Source organism: Epinephelus moara, chromosome 19, assembly GCF_006386435.1.
Source record: "Epinephelus moara isolate mb chromosome 19, YSFRI_EMoa_1.0, whole genome shotgun sequence".
In the NCBI taxonomy this organism is placed as follows: Eukaryota; Metazoa; Chordata; class Actinopteri; order Perciformes; family Serranidae; genus Epinephelus; species Epinephelus moara.
In genome coordinates this window covers 26,446,649-26,468,054 of record NC_065524.1, presented here as the reverse complement: position 1 = coordinate 26,468,054, position 21,406 = coordinate 26,446,649, and the positions used below count along the sequence as shown (strand labels likewise).

The following is a 21,406-nucleotide window of genomic DNA, read 5'->3' as shown; positions in this document are numbered from 1 at the left end:
ATAAATGCGATGTGTGATGCATGGCATTCACGTTGTTGGTGCCATCACTGTTTTGTCAATATGTTCACAGATACCTGACAGCGTCTGAAACCTTACCTGGGAGGCCTTTGTGATTTTTAGATTCGATTACTGAATAATGTGATTCAGTATTAGAATACATTTAAACAGGCGCGTGCACACACATACAAACTCTCCGTTTCTCTCCCTCTCCCTCTCTCGCTGTAGATTTCTGCTGACTGTTTGTCCTTGAGCAGTCCTCATTAAGCTAATGCAAACCTCCCTGACAGAGAGAACCAAACAACTGACGTTGCAGCGCCGTGGCAACGCGGGCCCTAACGACAGGGAGGCGGTCGTTATGCAGATGAGGTCCAGCTGAGAGCGCGGGAGGCCGCCTGGCTCGTTAGGCCGCGGCCCGGCAAATGGCTCGCTAATGTAACACTGCTTCCTGGTCTAATGGAGCCCTGTTTTGCAGAATTATTTGTCTTTGCTCTCCGCGGGAAGCCGAGGGGGGGCCACCGACAGCGAGGAGGAGAGGAGGAGGAGAGAAGACAGTGAATCCTTATCGACCTGTTACTGAGATATTTCTTTCTTGTCACACAGTCATAAAGCCTTTTAAAATAAATAGTGTTAAATAAACCATCACACACTTGCCACAAGTGTTTAAATCCACCAAGTGTAAATGATGACAGAGATGGATGGATTGGATGGAAACTGAGTGCTTGTTTTACTGTATTGACTGACTGTGTTTAAAGGCGATTGATCTGTCTGAGAAATAATCATTACTCATTAATAATCATTAAATGATTGATGACTGGAACAAGACATTCTCAGAAACAGCAAGAACTTGACCTCTGAAGCGAAGCTGACATTGTCATCCAACACATTTGAGTAACGTCAGACAGTTTGTGCTACTTATAAAATGAGACTACAGACAACACAAGTTAAAAATTACATTTAAATGTGATGACTCTATATGACCTATATAAGCAAACCAGAACATCAGCGAGAAAACTTGCCTACTTCTGTACAGTTACTCTTAATGTCTCTCCCTGGATCTGATTCCCTGCAAAATCAGACTAAACGATTTACAGCACGAAGACCTAAAGAACCCATGTATAACTTTTCCCAGGCAAAGTTTGCAGTGAGTAGTACGGTCAGCCACTTAAAAGAAAGCAGGAGGACATTTCTCTTCAGAGAATTTGTTTTTTTTAACATTATATTTTGTGGTTATGGCTGATACTGGGGCAGAATCAGCAACAGATGGAGAGAACTGCAGGATTTGAGAGGATTCAAAACCAATCCTTAATTGGCCCTCATCCTCCTTGATAGGTATGTAATATATTGCGAGACATTGTTTAACATCAATATATGAATTTACATTGGTAGTTCAAACAAAGTTTACTTTAACATATTCATAGATGTATAAAACAAAAGACACAGCTACTGTGACATCAACCATTGGTTTGTGGGCTCCCGTTTTGAATCCTCAAGTTTGGCATTTCTGCGGTCACCATCTTGTTTTTTTGGAGCCACAAGTGACCATATTTGGGCGAGAGGTGGATCTGACCAACTGTGGCCTGTCGACACTCAAAAAGCCCTATTTGTAATTATGCGTAACTTTAAGCTTTAAAAAAATGTAAACAAGTGAATTATATGAAAATTCATCCCTGTACAGTTGTCATGAATGTAAACTAGCCACAGAGACCAAACTTTTTTTTGTAGCAGGCTACAAAGATGTTCATTTCTGCTGCAGCTGGGTGTTTAAACATTGGAGGTCTATGGGGATTAACTCACTTCTGGAGCCAGCCTCAAGTGGCCATTCAAGGAACTGCAGTTTCTGGCATTTCCACGTTGGCTTCATTTTTCAGCCCAAGAGGCTGCCGCCTAGTCGTATTACGGTTATTAATCTTACAAATAGATATAGTATGTCATTTATTCATCTTGCAAACAGCTGTGTTTAAAAAAGAAAAATAGTATTAAAAATAAGTTCTTAACGTCTTCTTTCACTCGCCTCTGAAACAAATGCACGCACTAACCAGATCATGATCCTTACCACACGAGTTGGTGGTGCACATGGAAACACTATGGCTTTTGTCCACAGGAGCCACCAAAATAAACACAAAATGAAAGTCTAATTTTGTTGCTTTAAAGATGAAAGTTCTGCTTGACCTGATCCAATGCCAACTCAAGCTGTATTAAAGTAACAGTGTGTCTTACCTCTGTCGCTGTGGCCCCTCTTGTTCTCCTTGCTGTAATCCACTGAGGTCACATCTGTCTCTCTGGCCCCGTGCACCACACCAGGTGAGTGCCCCAGCACATTGTGACTTGATGACAGGCCGTCATCATGTGGGTCTGAAATGAAAATACAAAGAAAAGTCAAAGAGATTATAACTTAGACATTTTTCACAGGTGCTGTCACTGCTACAGCATCCTTAATTTTGTGAGAACACTTTTACACTGTTAAATATACGTACGTGTGTTTTCCGCAGTGCGTTCTGTGTGAGACGGGGAGCTTGACACACTGCTGCTGTGATTGGATGACATCTGAGCTTCCTCCAATGAGGGAGAAGGGGAGGGGCTGTCACGCACTCGCTCCTACCAAACAACAAAAAAATTATTATAGTGACATAGTGTGTTTACTTTGGGAGCAAAACTTTTCTAGAAAATTGTGTAACAAATAAAGTTTGTAATGTGTTTTATGCTATTATTTTAAACCCTTTGAGGCTGATTATTTTGCCTAAATGTAGATGCAGATACTGAATTCTTGGTGGGATAATCTTAGATGAGTGCAAGAGGAAAATGCAGTATGTAGATTGTTTAAGAAAATAAACTTTATTTTGGTTATTTATACTTAGTACTTCATTGGATTCAGGGACTGTGCATCTCTATCTACTGTCTTTCATTTTATCTTCAATTACTCTTTCTTTTATTTAGTAAAATCAATTTAAATATATGATTTAAACACAGCACACCACATTGGGTGAATTCCAGGTAGTGCTACTCTGCGAAGCTACACTAGGCTAATGGTAGTTACCTTCATTGGTGGATCTAAGGGAGGGGCCGGCGGGGGGCATTACCCCTGTAATATTAAGCCTAGTATTTTACATAATCTGGTGTTTACAGAAGAATTTGGCGCTCATTTCAATATACTTCATAAACCATCTTTGGGACTCAGCCCAATGTTTAAAAAAAAACAATGGTCCGCATCGTTAAAATTATGACCGGAGATGGTACTTCCTGCTACTGATGAGGACATGGTGTAACGTTAGACTCTGCAAGGACTGACGCCCACAATCTGAATTTTTTGGCAATAAATAAATCCTTCCAAACCTCCTTTAATTAGTCTGAAACACAGGACTGTTTTTAAGCAAAGGTAGCAACTTGGCTGGGACAGTCGGAGTTTCTGTCCGTGTGCAGGATATCTCAAATATTTATAAATAGATATGGGATTGGCCTCAAGCCAGAGAACAACTGATTACATTCTGGTAGCGGTCCAGATATCCACCAGTAGACAATTACCAGTTTTTAGCCATAACCATTGGATGAAAGTAAATCTAAATTCAGCCCGCTAAATTATTAAATTATTAAATTATCTTGGATTCAAGGGTCATTGGGTGTTAAAACTGAGTTAGTGTTATGTCTTTTGTTTTCCCAAATATCTAATTTGTGTGTAATGTAGCTATAATTCTGATTTCATGTCATGAGATCGTGGGTGTCATACGGACTCTGGCCGGTGGTCAGATCCACCGAGCTGATGGGCCTCTGAGTTCACCTTAATGACGGAGGTGGGAGCCCTGGCGGGGGGCTTGGCGTGGAGCTGCGCCACGTTGGCCATGCTGGCCAGCGTGCTCAGTCGGTTCATCTGGCCCATCGCCATGGAAACCGAGGCCGGCGCCAGACTGGCAGGGATCAGAGGATGTGACATCATCATGAAGGGCAACTGATCCAGAACTGGTGGGGGAGAATAGAATAAAATAGAATGGAGAGGTGTTGAAGGAGGGCGAGTACAGTAGAGTACAGTAAGTGTCTGTCGCTCCTCATATAAGGTCAGACCAGCAGCTCTGTGTAAAGGCCAACATACACTGTGCACCCAACATGAAACAGGCCTCGTCTCTCTCTTCTTTCACTTTTGCTTCAGTTATATTTATCCAACACAACTTAAAGGCTCTGCGCCGTCCTGTGCTGTGTACTGAGCTGAAAGCCCGCAGCGTCTCTGCTTCTCCGAGGACAAGCTTGAAACCGGACACCAATGTCATTCCTTTGTGATGTCAATATTACCTGGATGACTGCTCTGCTTCTAAACCACGACTTGAAAAATGTGTGCATGTGCGTGTCAGGGGTTTAGAGATGTGGAGTGTGGAAAAAGATGAGAGTGGAGAGGCGAGCAGAAGAATAAGGGAGGGGGCATGGCTGAGACACACTCATCCTGCTTATTACAACACCAAGATGTAAAAACAGTGATAGTCTAAATGTGTTTTTGTGATGCTTCAAATGATTTTCATAAGTGTCACCTGCAACAACTCAAAACACAGCCTCTGTGGAATCAACAAAAACTGGCTAACTTTTCCGTCAATGCCCCGGTGTTCTTGACGATAATCCAACACGTTTTCAGCGGTTCAGACCAAACTCTTATTATCTTGGACAATCTGTTGTTCGCACTCGTCTCTTTACGACAAGCATCCACTATCTTTAAAGAAAATCCTTCCTCTCAACAGCACCCTAGTGGGTTGTTGCAGTCCCTCTATTCATGAAACAAACAATCCAGTTGGGGGGGGTGGTGGATAAAATGACATAAATATTTATCATTTAATAAAAGGAAAAACAAAAACAAAAGAAACACAGGGAGGAAGTGGAACAAAAGAAGCTGATGGCAGTCCTGGTGCTGGGCCAGCAATGCACGCTGGGTAATTATAAACACAAAGGAAAAAATCTTGGACTCTATTCCGCACAATTGTCACAAATAATAGAACGAGTGCATGGAAACAAAAAAAGGCTATCCAAAGAGGAGAGATGAAATAGAACAAATAATGGAGGGAGAGGAGAGAAAGAGAAGAAAGAGAGAGGAAAAAGGCAAACTCAGAAATAAAGAGTGAGGCGTTGACTTTATGAGTCGGGCTCGCTGGACATATGTGCAGTGCTTTTGTGCATTTGGCAGATTAGTCTCTCACTTGCCCAGAGCAGAAACCAATCCAAACAAAAGATCTGTCTGAATGGAGCTAAATAACCAGATGCTCCGACAATCAACTAGCAGCCAACTCCAAATATTAAGCCTTGGTTAGAAACCAGCGCTCCACTTTTTGTCACNCACTCTCCTTCTTCTTAACTCTGTTTTTATTTCCCCCTCTCTTCACTTTCTCTGCCCTCCCATCACTCTCTCTTATGTTTCATTAAAAAACATCAAAAGTCAAAGTGCCTCTCTTATGTTTATCCAAACAAACCATTACTGTAAACAAACAGTTACTGTAAATTTCCCAGAAGATCTTGTTAAATGCAGAAATGGCTGCTCCCCGCTCTTCCCCGACCCATAAGGTGTCACACTCAGCATTTGTGAGTGTGTGTGTGTGCGTGTGTGTAATCTGAGATTGCCTTTGTAGTGGTTAAAGCTCTGGTAGGGGCCTATCCTTCCCATAAGGCCGTGGGTGGCGGTATGGAAAAAACACATAGTTTCTTATGTGTGTATGTATGCCTGAGCTGTGTGTTTGTGTGTGTGTGTTTCCACTTGACTCTATCATTAACAGTGATTAAGCTTTACAGGTTTATAATGGCTGGTGGTAACCATGCCACCTAACTGCGCACAGATGCCGGCAGTCGTAACTGAGTGTATACAATGGTAAACAATGCTTAAGACTGGGAGTGTTTACAGACATGGGTAGAGAAAAAAATGTACTACACACACACACACACACACACACACACACACACACACACGCACACACACGCACACACACACAGTCAAAGCCAGAAACGAGAAGTAACAGGCTCAAACATGCTGTAATTTCACTTTTGCCTTCTTCTAATTTATAAAAAAAGCACAAGGACACTTTCCTCCCTTTCATTTCTGTCCTAAAGCCTCGCAGTATGCGCCACATGTTAAGTGTGTGTGTGTACGCGTCCCAGGTTAATAGCGTATTCCACACAGACCCCCATAAGCCCTGTCATCTGTCTAAACACACTGATGTCGCTTTAACCTGTCGATAACAGTGGGGGCGGCGCGTCCCATTTGTTTGTGTGTGTGTGTGTGTGTGTGTGTGTTGGTGTGTGCATGTGTGCGTGCGTGTGTCCGTTCCGCCATCGATTGTCCAGCATTTGTCGTTTGCATTCAGGATAGTGAATTAGAGAGAAGACTATTGATTTGGCTTCAGCCTCTCATCTTATTCATCTCTCTATCATCCCGGTGCGCTCGCTCTTGTCCACTGGTGCTCCGCTTTTTGCTGGCTGCTCTTCCTTTACTGCACAGCCGGGGAGTGGTGCAGTAAAGGGAACAGTTTTAATATCACACGACTAATTAATATACCAACACAAGTAGCCAAAAGGATGTGAACACTTTGCTTACTTAAGGACCCTTTCCAATGAAAATCAAGTTTTAAAACTGGTTAAATACGATGTTTTTTATACACGACAAGACATAATGTGAGTGAAATAAGCAGTAAACGCCATGGCTGAGCATTTTCACCTTGGAACTGCAGTGAACCAATGACAGCCTCAAAAACACGGATTCAGACAGCCATGGTTTCATATGTCACAAACCTGAGGGACCTGTCAACTTGCATATCATTAGCATGATGCTCTGCCAAAACAAGGTGTATGAAATGAAAAGCCAGGCGCTGGTACGTATCAGTATTTTGCAAACTAATTTTCACTTTCACTTATACTTGTCAGAACTGGTGATCAGGAAGAAGGTTTATCTAATATTAGCAAAACATTATCAGCTGTTTGATAACGTAGTAAAGCCAAAGGTTCATGTTATCCATTACCGTTTACAAGCAAAGGTTTGTGCGTTTGACTAGCAGAGTCGAAGGTGAGCAGGTGCGCTTTCGCTACAGATGAGCAGCTATAAGGGGTGGGTGGAGATAGAGGCTGGTCTTAATTTGCATATTCATATATGTGCCTACTGAATGAGGCTAGTTTGTAGAGTTAAGGCCCAAACACACTAAACCAGCATCAAAGAACTAGTAACGATGAAGGCCGACTGTTGCATCGCCCCACGTTGCCTGTGTCTCAGCCAAAAAGTTGCAACTTAACTTTATTTGTATAGCACCTTTCATACAAACATGCAGCCCAAAGTGCTTCACATGGCAAAACTGGAATGACACAAACACAAAACAATAAATTTTCAAAAAAGCAAACCAACCAAAACAGAACAAACTAACAAAAGAATGAGTAAAACTCCATAGAAATAAAATAGAATAGAAAATGAACAGGGGAGATAAAACAAGGTAAAAACCAATGGTTAAAACGTAAAAATCAAGACTGTAATGTTACACCACATTAAATGACAGATTAAAAAGGTAGGTCTTTAATTTACGTATAAAAATAACTGAATAATAACTGAAGACAACACAAAGACTACGGTCAATGGCCAACTAGCACGTACGCTCTGCACCTGCGTGAGAGGAAGTAACTCCCCATTCCAGCAGGTAGTGGTAGTCTGTATTCATCATTGAAAAAAGGAAAAGCGACAGGACGGATTCAAGACGCTAGTTAGCCAGTTAGCACGTTAACAACCCAACCCAATGTTGAAAGAACAAAGCATATTCTGCTAAAGAGCTCAATGGCTCAAAAACAATCTAACCTAATATAACACACTTGCTTTCATTTTACACCCTGCTGACTTTGGCATTTATTTGCTTTCCTCACTTCTGTTTGTCTTCTTGTGCCACCGTCTCTGACGACGATTCAAGATGCTGAATCAGCCAAAAAAAGGCGCCAACTATTGCCAACGGTGCAGGACACACTGCCTCAGGCAACTAGGGCGACAGAGGCTCACCAACAGCCCGACACTGACCAACAGCTGACCGCCAGCTTGGTGTGTCTGGGCCCTTACATCATGGAAAAAACTAAATGTGTACTTCTGAAAAACAGACATGAGATTCTAGGGGTTTAATCGATGCCAGGAGAGGAACTTTTATCCTTAAAAGTAGAGACTTTTCTTCCCGTAAATCCTGATCTAATGTTAGTCAATACGAGAGGCCCATGCCATGTTGAGCATGAGTAACAGATCTGGTTTGGGTCTGCGCTCTCTTGATGTCGTGACTAATATGTACTAATGATTTGCGGGCAACATTTCGAGGCCACAGAGCGGATGACCAACTGTGTTTTCTCAGGAAACGTTTCCTGAATCTTATTGAATCCCACAAGTATGCAAACAAATCAAAGCTGAGGGAAATATTTGTCCTTACGGGCATTTATCACAAATGGAAAAACACAACTGGTAATAAAAAAATATGATGCTCTCTATGTTTCTGATGGTTTGGATTACCTGACCCAGATGTTTGTTTCTCTTCTTCTGAAGAGCTAACTCATCACTGCTGTAGTTTGTTTTTCATCCACCGTCGCTCAGAGGAAGCATACCGGCAGAAGAGGTGATGTCACATCCTGGTTTTAATCAGCTCGGTTCAGCAGCCGCACATAAACACAGCTGCTGAAGTCGTATTGACTTGGCATCACGGATGTGTACAGACAACAACCGTGCGATGTGTTATACGACCGTAATTAAACATTTCGCACAGACGTGTGTGAGTATGGACCAACGGATGCCACTCACCCAGTCCATGGTTGTGGTCCCCGTTCTCTCCGTTTGGCCCGCCATGTTGCTGGTTGCTGTGGTAACCGGCCATCGCCTCCAGCTTGATCTTCTTGGCCAGGGCAGACAGATCTGAGAGGGAGACAGATATAGAGAGAGGTGGAAAAGGGAAGAGAAGGACAGAAAGAAAGAAAGAAGAATCAATAAGAGCCAGATCAATGGCCCCAGTGGAGGATTAGAGCAGTGGGTAGGCAGGAGGTTGTCATGGGAAGACAGAGGCCAGCCATTCATTCTGACTGCACCACTGCACTGGCCATTTAGTCTGCCAGGGGAATCGGCAGTGATAGGAACAAGCCAAGACATTCATCTCTCCCACACAGGGCCATCACATCCCACAGCACAGCACACAGGATGACAGTCAGTGGCGGCAGCAGCTCCACCTTTTAGCCAGAAAGCACTTCTTTATCAGTACAAATTAGACACATTAGAAAAAAGTGAAGATACTTGTTAATAGGGGTTATGCACTTTTGGATAAAATGAAATGGAGAGTGGTAAAATGTGGCAGCCACATTTTAATTTGTGCCTTGAACCCCAGAAGGTAGTCTGACCCACAGAGCAACCTTTAAAACTCCATCTTATGCCACAGAAAATTAAATATCTCTTGCGCTAATACAGACAAACAGTGAATTATTAAAGTTGGACAAAGCACGCAACTGTGCAAACACGACTCAGGAAACACAAACAAACCATAAGTCTTAATTTCCTGATCTTGGATACAACTAAACATTTGCAACAAACTGAGCTGCTGAGTGTTTTCTCTTCGTTACACAATTGGTTTTCTCAGGTGAATCGTCCGTCCGTCCGAGACAACCACAACAAATTGCTCCTTTTCTTCTCATCTTCTCTCCCTCTCTTCCCTGCCATCTTCCCCCGCTCTCCTCCCATCCCCTCTCCTTACTTTACCTTTTCAAATGTCAGCATCACAGCAGGACATAAGCCACTGTGTTGCGTGTGTGTATGTGTGAGTGCACGAGGGCGAGAAAAAGAGACTAAGGAGGATCACATCAAAGATTTCTCCCTGCCTTTTACGCTCAAATGTCCTCCCTCTCTCTGTCTCTTTCTCCCCTCTCATGTGGCCAGCTCTAATCAGTAGCGCTGACATTGCCGCCGTGCCCTCTCCTTTGGTGGAAAAAGACTCTTTTCCCACTGAGAAAGATGCTCTTGAACACTCACGCATGCACAACACACGTATACACACACTCACACACACACACACACACTCAAGCACCTTTGAACAGTGAGAGGAAGCGGAGCTAACAGAAAATGGCTTCTTTTGAGGCGGGGAATGAAAAGATCAGGTTGCAGTGAAGAGCACAAAGCCAAGGGCAACTTTGAGAGCGGTGAGGTGCCAACAATTACTTTTCTGCCTTTCTCTGCGCTTCACACACACACACACACACACACACACACACACAAACACCACAATGGGGACTGAAACACACAACTGTTTGTGACAAGAACAAGCAGCACTATGGCCTTTAGCAGGCACTTGACTGAGGCTGTTCAAAAATATAAAACAGACTCTGACGTTACAAATAACCAGTTTTCCTTCAGACATTTTTGCTCACCTTTTCACCTGCCACTACATTGAAAATTTCAGTTATCCTAAAACTTAATTTAATTCTTTGAGAGAAATTTAATGGGCTAGTTTGGAAACGGGGAACTGAAAATCTTAAACACATTAAACATATTTTAATCGCTGTGTTTTCAAGCAGGAGGCTTTTAAGGAAATTATAAAAATTGATTTCAAAGCGGTTTCAGAGGCCCAAAGATTATGAATCTTACTCAACTTAACAGAGGACTTTGTGTACTTATAATTCAAGAAAAAAGGCCAACTTGCAAGTTATGGGTTGTTTCTCATGTGTCAGCAGCGTGTATGGTAATTTTATTAATCAACACACAGGTTGCCTCTCAGAGCCCCGCCTCCTCACACTTATTGATGATGGGTAAAATGTGTCATTATAGGGGTCTGCAGGAAAAAGGTGGAAAACCGCCTCCCCATCCCGTGTGTCTACTCTGCATCAGCAGCCTGCTCTATTCTTTAAACTGATGGGAGTAACTCAGCTGGCTGCCAGGTCATTGCTTTCACTTTCCGACAGCTGAAAAGAGAACAGAATCTGAACTTTGCCAGCAGCTCCTCTGAGGGCTGGAGCAACAATGTGTCACTAATTCACTGTTTCAAGAAGCTGGTGGAGCCAAAAGAGGGATTTCTGCTGCGACTTCTGAGGAATTACAAACCTCGACCTTATGAAAAACAAAAAGGGGGGTTGAGAGAGTCGGAGAGTCTTTTTCCTTTTAATGGGTCTTTGATACAGAACACTGGAAGGTGACCTGAGTGAATGTAGTTCATGCCAAATTACTGAAGTTTGTATGTTTTCTCTTCAAACAGCACAGATATCAATTACACATAATTAAAAATAGATTTATATGAGTCAAAGCTTATTAGAAGGAGTAAATTATATTTCTTGCTTTACTTATTTATTTAATTTTGGTCATTAGTTTATTCTGATCAGTTATTTTTTATATTTGCACATTTTACACCTTTTAATTAAAATACTGTGCCTAATTACATATGTGCCAGCAACTGCAATTTCTTTCCCATACATTTTTATTAATATATATACATATATCTACTTCCCCATGTCTTTTTGTCCTCAATACTTGGACACAGATTCTGGTGTGTCACTGACTGATCATCATTACTGACGAGTTTTGACTATAAAAGTGTGCAAATTCTTTGATTGGAGGCATGTAAAGGGACAAAAATACTTATTTTTCGCTTGTTTGCTGTATCTTCAGTTCACCAGATAAACATGTGTGTGATTCAGAGCACTGTATTTGTGGTGTAGAGATCTGCTCCCTGATAGTTTTCTAATTAACATGCTGAGTAGCGGACTGTAGAAAACCTAAATGGGACTATTGTGGAGAAAATAAAAAAATACAAAGAGCAGAAAAAAAGGGAACAGTTTGTCAAAGTTGAAGGTAATGTTTTTGTCAATCATAAAAGGCAAATAAATAAAATCTTAAAAATTGTTAAATCTAATAAAACTAATTTAGATTGTGACTGGTAATAAAATAAAATAAATTAAAACACAAATAAAATATTTAAAATATATATTTTTCCACACTAAAGTGCACATTTTGGATCTTGCATATGATGTCAGTCACTTTAAGATGCACAGTGGACACCATAATTACACGGTGTCAGAAATTATTCCTCTCAACAGTGGTAGTTTAGTACCTCTGAGCACCTGTGTGATATTGTTTCTGCAGCACATGTGTGCACATGTGTACATATGTACTGTATGTGCGTGTCGAGGCCTGGGTGGTCACCTGCAGGAGGCATGATCCCAGCGTGCATCAGACCACTGTGGGACAGCATGTGGTGAGTCCCGCCCTCTGTCACACTCTGCAGCCTCTTGGGCGGTCGTCCTGGCCTCGAACTGCGGGCAGAAAGCACAAGTTAACATTAGTCATTAGGCAGTTTAATACTTAATACTCCCCTCAGTCAGTCAGGTTTTCATGCTGAGACTGAGATGGGTGGCCTGGGTAGAGAAACTGCCCTTCAGTCTGTAAACCTCTGATCCTGCTGAAGTGTCAACAAGCAAAACACTGAAACCTGACCGGTTCCAGGAAGGCTGCTGTACAGCAAATCTGACCTCCCTGTGGATACGAGCAAGCAAAAAAGGAGTTTCCCTATGGCATCAATAAAGCACCTCATTACTGTTCAGCTTACTCATTCATTTGTTTGCTTATTAAATGTGTTTGCTCGTCTCCTTTCCTTTCCATCCTTTCCTCACTCGGTCATTCATACCACCCCCCCCCCTCGCCATGTCACAAATTTCCTCAATAAAGGCTGCGACTACAAGCAGATTCACATGGTTTGATTGAGCCGGGCATGCTCAATCAATCCTGGAGGAGGTATGTGAAAAGCTGTCAGACATCACTTTGGCTCTGACTAAACGGTGTGAATGTCCTGACAGGGGAAATGACACGGGCCACATCAGGCTTAATGACAACCAGCGCAGCTCATCTCCTCTCATACCAGCCTGACATTGGATAACATGAGTCTGTGGGCGAGTGAGCGTACGAGTCTGTGAAGAGTGTGTGTGTGTGATAATAAAAGACACAGTGAGCGAAAGAGGGGGAAAAAGAAGAGCGGGAAGAAGAGGGTGTGACGTGGACAAGAGAAACAAAACAATAAAAATGTAAGGGGAGATGAGATAAAGGGGAAGATGAGGAGATGTAAGGTGAGAGGAGAAAGACGAGAGTCCGAGAGAGCGAGAAAAGGTGGGAAAGAGTAAAAAAAAAAAAAGGAGGGAGAGATAGACTAGCAGCAGCAGCAGCAGCTTCCTAGCGTGGGGTGTCTTTGAGCAGATTTTAATTAGAATCTAATCCAGCCGTCATTAAGGCCCCATAAACGAAGCTGTCAGTCAGGAGATTAATGGCGCCTCATTTGCATATTGCATATAATTCATCAATTACCCAGCAGAAAGGACCAATCCCCTGTTGACACACCCACTGGCTGAGAGAGGGGGGAGATGGAGAGAGACAAAAAGACAGAGAGAAAGATTGTGTAGTCACTAACTGTGGGAGAAAAACAGGTAGCTCGAGTGTGTGTGAGCGCACATCACTGTGTGTATGTGTGTGTGTGTGTGTGTGTGTGGCTGTGTCTGGTATGTGTGTGTGTGTGTGTGAAGTGTTCAAAGGTTAATTTGATGAGCCGATGAGCTCCACAGTTCCTGCCCTCAGTTTTAATGAGTTGTTATTATTGTCTCTTATTATGGGCCCAGACCGACTGGGATGTGACAGCTGACATCAGATATCACACACACACACACACACACACACACACACTCTCACACACACTGGCACGTAGACAGTGAGAGAGAGACACTCAGGTAGACGTACGCATATTCACACACACCCTGACAGACAGACAGACAGACAGCAGGAATGTGCAAGAGGGATGAAGTTGTAAACGTGTGCAGCCGTGGGAGTATGTGTGTTTTTTCGGGAGGTGCATTCACATCACACACTTTTTTTTTTTTTGCAGTGCATATAGAGCAGCATACTGTGCTTCACAAAAGCAGGAAATTTATTTTTAGGTCTAAAGTTTGAAGGTAAAGCAACACACTGCAACTGATGTTGAAACACCTCAAATGAACACACACTCACACACACACACACACACACACACACACACACACACACACACACACACATATGTACACAAATGCAGAAGCGAGCACTGGTGGGGGGAAATAAAATACACAGAGACCAAAGACTGTGGTTGGTTTTTACAGCAGCCGCTTCCCTTTCCCTTACTACTGTTTATTTGCACAAACTAATTAATGGCCTGTGTGTGTTGTGTGTGTGTTGGTGGGCGTGTGTGCCTTTGTATATGTTGCATTTTAGGGGGCATAAAGAACTGGAACCTAATTTTGTGTTTAGTCTGCAAGTGCGTTGATACATCAAAGTGACCCGTAGAGGGAGGTCTATGTGTGTGTTGTGCATGCGAGTGTGTTTTTGCGAGAGTGTGTGTGTGTGTGTGAGGTTGGAGAGCACCGGTTCCCTGAGGTAGGATTAATGAAAAAGCCTTTCATGGAAAAGTCATCAAGCTGAGGGGATGGAATGAGAGAGAGGAGGGGGGGGGGGGGGGAGAAAACAGTTCATTGTGCATGTGCGTGTGTGTGTGTGTACAAGGTGTGTGTGTGTGCAGAGGAGGGGGTGTATGGCTTATGACCTCTTTGTCTCAAACTTTAATTAAAATCTCACCCAGACGTCCTCCCTCATGCCAACGCTCTGGCCACACACACAAACACACACATTAAAAAAAAAGAGGTACTCTGTACATTGAGTTCTGCCCTCCAAGCTTAGATTAGTGTGTGTGTGTGTGTGTGTGTGTGTGTGTGTGTGTGTGTGTGTGTTACCTGAAACATGAAACGCCAAACATGGCAGCTGGAGCTTAGCACAGGTGGAACAGAAACAAAACATAACAAAGATGACAGATCTCTCTCTTCCTCGCTAACACACACATTCACACACACACACACGGAGAGGAAAGAGAAAAGTAATGAAAGAAGAGGAAGTGTTACAGTCAAAACAGTGGAACAGCTACTGGCTTGGAGGGACTGAGGTGCTGATAGGTAGCAGCTGTGTGTGTGTTTATGCGAGTGTGTGTGTGTGTGTGTGTGTGTGTAGGAGAACTAGCTCAAACAAGATTTTGTTTGGAATATATTAGCAGCGGTTTACAGCTCCCATGCTCCCATCCTTTCAATCTGTGTTTATCACACGGGTTTGTATTCGCCGTCACGGTCCGGTTTGATAAATCATATCGTCGCCGCTGTGCGCAGGAAGACTTGAGCTGCTGGTTAGAGAAGGCAGGGAAAGATTGATGTTGTGATCTTTCTCTCAAAATCGAGGGCTGGAAAAAAAAAAAAAAGCTTTATGCGCCATTGTTATTAAGGAAAGCCTGTGTGATGATGTCATGAAAGAAGCAGGCAGGACAGCACACACACAGTGACTCACACACACACACACACACACACACACTCACACACTCACACAGGACGTTTGATCATGGCAAGAATCTGATCTCCTAAACTGATACCGCCTTGCATTCCTCTCCCACATTCCAGGGTCAAGACGATGTCAAGTCTGTGTGTATGTGTGTTCAAAAGTGAGTGTGTGTGCTCAAAAGTGTGTGTGTGCACACGGTGTACTCCATTAAAACCTGTCATAGTAGAAGACACGGAGGCCCTCTCTATCTCATCATGCTCTTCTCTATAAAACATCAAAAGAGTGCAGGGGTTAAAGTTGAGCTAATCACCCCATCCTAACACACACACACACACACACACACACACACACACACACACACAGCCCTCCTCCCCTTCATCCTAACGCTGCTGACTTTGACAGTGAGTTATGGCGTGGCGGTGGGGCTCGGCTTTGAGGAGTCCACCTTCCCACACATACACACAACACCGGCTCGCCGCTGCCAACTCGCATGGCCGAGGTTCGCCACAGAGAAACACAAAGAGCAGGCTTTTGTTGCACTCCGCAGGCCGCTGCGTCTCATTTATCATTCATCATTTCATTTAACTAACTTTTTTTTTTTTTTTTGGTTTGTTTATTCTACACCTGCCTCATATTTGTCTCTGCTTCTGTAAATGTTCCTGCGTGTGAGAGCTGCAAAGAAACACGTGCGAACTCAGGACGTTGTCGAACGTCAAGAGTCAGTTAACCTAAATTACACGGAAACATAATTTCCCTTTAATCTCCCGTGCGATCTGGCCATGGTTTTGAGTTTTCTGCTCCCACCCCAATACAGTGGAGGTGAATGGAATTTGTTTGTGGTGTTCACACCCTTGCAAATGATATTTCAGCAACCTTTTCCCAGAAAATGTCCCTCTAATGCAGGATAACCAACCAACAGTTTTATGAGGACTATTTCTTCAGAAGTCCTCCGAAAACTGCTATCTGCCTTCTCTATGTTATCTGTTCTCCAGAGTAACATGGAAACTGTGTCTGGAAAGGCACTTGTCAGACCACCACAAACAAAATTCCACCTCCATTTGTTGGGCTCTAAGCAGGAATCTTAAAAACAGACATGGGTGTGAGTTTCGCTTCAACATTGGGGACACACACACATGAAGCCAGCCAAAGAATTTTGTGCACCAACACTTCATTTCCTGCATTGGTGGATTTTTTATGCACCAATTGCATCAATTTATGGTGCAAACTTCATCAAAATGAAAGTCTTTTGCCACTTTTGTGTTTTTAATGGGCGGGCAAATGCACATTTTAAATATTGAGGGAGACCTTTCCCTTGCATCCCCTCGGAAATCTACACCAATGGAAAAAAGACGTCTTAAAATGAGGGCAAGCAAAAACAAAACTGTCTGCATGGTAGATATCAAGTGGCAAATGATAAAATATGTGTAATTTATATGAACCAACCCTTTAAAGTAGCACTGCTAAGGAAACACGTCCTCGCTGTGTGTAAAAAATGTTCACACGCACAAATGCAGAAACCATGTGCTGTTGTTAACACATGCTTTGTTAAAAAGTAACAAGAGATCATGTTACTTCGCCACATTAATAATATGTGGAAAGGTGGCATTTGTGTACTCTACACAAGTATAAATGCACAATATATGCACACACACACACACACACACACACACACACACACACACACACAGAATTTGACCTGAGCGATCTGTTTGATGTGTGTTCCTAACAGAGAATGAAACTGTTCCTTTGTGAGGGAGAAAGAAAAGGACGGAGGATCAGGTTGCCTCCTACACGCCATGTTCTCTCTGTGGAACTAATGTCATTTAGCAGCAAAGCCAGCAAACACACAGGCGTGACCGTGTGAGCTTGTGTGTTCGGAGATGACAGAGGGAGTGTGTGTGTGTTTGTGTGCCACCAATGCATGAATTATAACTAGGCTTTTGACTGGGGGTGAAGTCGGCCCTTCTTCATGGTTTGATGAGTCAGTGGTCAAGGTGTGTGTGTGTGTGTGTGTGTGTGTGTGTGTGTGTGTGTGTGTGTGTGTGTGTTTGTGTGTGTGTGTGTGTGTGTGTTTGTGTGTGCACAGCAGGGATAAATGAGTGAGACAGAGAGGAGGAGGAAAGACAATGATAAACAGAGGATATTTTTCATGACCTCTGTTTTGTTTTAATGTTAAAAAAGAGGCAATGAATGAATAAACAGGAGGAATTCATATAAAGCGTTTCGTTAGTCATGTTAAACTATCAGACAAGGCTGTTACTTCCCCTTCAAGCCTGTCCGACTGTACTGGACTGGAAAATAATAAGTGATGGCTGTCTTAATCAGTAACAAAAACCTCACTGAGCCCTGACGCTGTCACAGAGCTGTAACATCATGTTCTTAGAGATGAACTTTTGGGTTCAGTCGGCAGGGCCGGGCCAGACCCCGCTTTAACGACACCCATGTAGAGGCCCACTTTTACCTGATACTACTGTACATTTGCTCCAACCACACCAGGGATTACTTAGAAACTTCTACTGCAGGGGGCTGATGCTAATGGCCACCACAGCACATTTGAAGCCTTCAGACAAAGAATCACGGAAGTCGTTTGAAGATTTCAGACGAGTGATGTTTTCAGATCTCATTAACTAAAGGCTGTTTGAGTGTTGTGTGGATAATTAGAGACAGCGGAGGCTGTGTATTTTCAGCGGTTGTATAACAACGTTCCCATTAACACCTGACATAGAAGAAATCCCAAAGCAGCCAGAAGATGCATCTGGATTTTGTCTTGGTTGGAGGGCCTCAGATGCTTAAGCGCAGGTGTTAATCCACGCACATGGCGCTGGAAGCTGATTCTCATAATGACTTGTTTCTTTTAAAAGTGTTTCTGGTTTTGCTCAACAAGTCAAAGCTTGTTTCAAAGCTCCAAGATAAAAGTGGAGCCAGATTAAAGCATCTGAATAATTTGACCTAAAACCAAGAAACATAAAAGAAGTAGAAAATAAGTAGTTAATACTTTGCAAATTCAGTTTTTTTGGTGTCTATCGCTGCACATCTTGACACATCCCCTATCTGTATTTAATGGCAGGTGTAAATTGGATCATTCATGCTCCAAGGAGCAGGGATTAACTATCAAACAATATAAATTCCCCAAACTAAGGCTAATCCACACTCCTCTGGATTCAAACCCATGCTGTTACGAGCATGTGGTCTGCACAACAGCAGACTGAGGCACCAGGAAACCACAAATCCCAGCCAATTTATAGCCCTTTATCCAAACATCTCTGTGGCGCACTGGATTGATGACCCATGTAGTTGGTCACCAACGGAGTTCTGCAAAACAGCTAATTTACATAATCGCATCATAAATACCGAGAATTCATTTAATCATCTCCTCTGTTCTGATGCTCAGGGCTAAAGAGTGTTGATATGATAAGACAGCGAGTTATTAAGGAAGGAGAGAGAGGCAGAGGCAGAGAGAGAGCAAAGGGATCAGCGAGTGAGTGAGTGAGCTTGTCCTGATTTAAGCTGCCGCTTGGGGCCAAATGAAAATTAATTAATTTCTGTGAAGAATCAATTTCTCAGAATGACAGTGTCAGATTCAATGTGTGCATGTGTGTGTGTCAGAGAGAGACTGTGTGTGTGTGTGCATGTCAGAGAGAGCGGGAGATCACAGCCTACGATAACATGACAAACTTTTAAAGATTTTTTTTTTATTAGGATTACTAAAATTCATTATCGTCAACACCATCATCACCATCACAGTGTTTATCACCCTTTAAAATGGTAATTAGTGACAGACGGGCCTATAGCTGCAGTGATGTGGGGAATAAAAAGGGGCAAACTGGACGTCCAGTCGGCCATCATCATCAAGCGGTACACAACCAAACAAAAACAATTCATAATTTCAGATCATTTCATATATTGAATACTCCTTTTATCCCATATAGTTACATGTGTAACAGCGTCTAGAAGCTTTTAATTTAGAGAAATGTCATGCAGATTTTAGCGTAAACCCAAGTACTCAAATATTCACAAACAGTAGGACACATAATGTCATACATAAAACAATTGCAAACAACAGGTCTTTGCAAACTAATCAGTAATTATCAATGCAATTTGCAAAAAGTTATTATTCAGATGTTTGTCATGATGTGCAGAAAAAATCCACAGTGTAAAAATGGGTGGGTAAATGTCCCTAAAATCCTTTATGTGCCTTGATACCCAGTGGTGTACCGGAGGGTAAATGCAGGTATGCGGGTATACACACTTCCTTTTCTAGCTGTTTACATTATACCCGCCTATCAGCCAAAATGTGGAACATATAGGAGGTTATACCCACTTCCTCCATGGTTATCTACCCACCTCATCAGCTACCACCAAACCACTGATTATACCTCTTTAGATAACCCCACCTGCTGCACCCACCCCCTTCACACATAAACTGGGCAGCCTAACCCTAACCGCATCACCACCAGGGCTGCGTCCCCCTCTACTCACTATATAGTCCCCTATAATGCTCCCTATACAGATGAGTAGTGAATGAGTGAATGGTTTCGGACACAGCCCGGGTCACCCTCTGTCACCCCTCCACACCCTGCTCACCTTGCATTGGTACAGTCGTTGTAGAGCGTCTCGAAGTCCTGCCTGGAGATGAGTTTGCACCGGTTCACCCCGGGCTGGATGGCCCCGAGCCCCCGCAGCACCCGCACCTGCTCCACGTTGCATACCACCGGGGCAATGTCCAGCCGCTTCAGCTTGGTGTAGACGGTGTGCAGCCCGCCGACCAGGTGCTTGAGAAACACGTCGAAAGCCTGGGGCAGGCAGATGAGCTCCGTGTCTTTCACCGTGAACGACGCCAGCTTGGCACCTTTCACCTCCACCAGTTTGCACTCGTTGTTCTGCGGCGTGCTCTCCACGGGCGACGGGGTGGCGTACACGGGCTTGCTGGCGCTGCCGGACACCGGAGCTCCTCCGGTTTTCAACGGGGTCCCGTTCGGTAGTAAGAGGTCCGCCCTGAACTGGTGCAGCAGCGCCGGGTGCGCCACCGGAGGAGCCGGGGAGGAGGCGGCGGAGGTGGCCGCAGGTGGCGGAGAGTTGGTGGCCGGAGAGACGGAACTCGGCGCCGGGTGGTGCCCGAGTGTGGCGGCGGGGAGCAGAGCCGGAGCAGCCGGAGTTGCCATGGTGGTCATGTCCGAGGAATTAGGAGAAAAGTAAACTTCTAAGTGAACTAATTTAAGAAAAGTAACTTCGCCCAACAAATGCGGTTTGTCTGCGAGAGGCAGCTGCGCATTGAGGAGAGGGGGACAACAGAGAGAGGAGACAGGGTCCGTGTGTGGAAAAAACACATCACATAGTTGAATGAGAAAGAGAGGAGGCTTGTCTCCGAGCTGGAGATGCTACTGTCACATTATCATAAAGAGGTGGAGCCTGGGTGTATTCTTAGAGAGTGAGAGACACGTTCACACACAGGGAGAGAGAGCACAGATTAGCCTACATAAACTTTGGATAAGCCTATTTATGAACGCCTAACCAATGACACTTTAATATTAATGCTCCTGATGGGACTCAATCTGTCTTCCTTATGACATCTCTAAACCTTCATGGCATCACTGTAATCTTCCCACAACATCGTTTGTGACTAATAGTTGTATAATTGTATTATCTTTGGAAAAAAACATGGCTTGATTACTGTAGTTATTTGTCTTGAGAGTAAATATTCTCCATGTTTAAATACTTGTTAATATGAATACCATCAGAGAGACTTTGTTTAAGCTGATTATAGAGTGCCGAGGAATAAAATACAAAAACAGACCTGAAAGAGAGAGACATAAATTTGTATAGAGGCTTTGATAGGAAAGAGATAACAACGTTGTGAGATATAGGAAAAGACACCTGTCAAATTACTAGTACATCCACGTTAAATGCTTTTTTGAAAAGGTAAATCAGGGGCGTTTTTAGAGAACGTTTTACCTTTGTATAAATAATTTATGTTGCACCTCATTCCAGGGGCGGATAATGAGACAATGGGCTCCTGGGCACAGATATGAAACGGCCCCACCACCTCTCCCACACAGGAGCAAGAAACAGACTTTGTGGTGG

General features: G+C 43.4%; 1 protein-coding gene across 2 annotated transcripts in view; it reads right to left on the bottom strand.

Annotated features, from left to right (window-relative positions):
• dachc (dachshund c) overlaps positions 1-20,847 on the bottom strand; it is a 29,651-nt gene extending 8,804 nt beyond the window's left edge. Inside the window, exons 1-6 of one of the 2 annotated variants that reach the window (XM_050071995.1) lie at positions 19,910-20,847; positions 12,137-12,246; positions 8,765-8,875; positions 3,773-3,951; positions 2,475-2,595; positions 2,218-2,352 (exon numbers count right to left, since the gene is read on the bottom strand). In XM_050071995.1, the coding sequence (XP_049927952.1) occupies positions 2,218-2,352; positions 2,475-2,595; positions 3,773-3,951; positions 8,765-8,875; positions 12,137-12,246; positions 19,910-20,496 (1,243 nt within the window). In that variant the 5' untranslated portion in view covers positions 20,497-20,847. The remainder of the gene's footprint in view (positions 1-2,217; positions 2,353-2,474; positions 2,596-3,772; positions 3,952-8,764; positions 8,876-12,136; positions 12,247-19,909) is intronic. The other variant, XM_050071994.1, reaches the window with a different exon arrangement.
• Between the last annotated feature and the right edge of the window lie 559 nt (positions 20,848-21,406).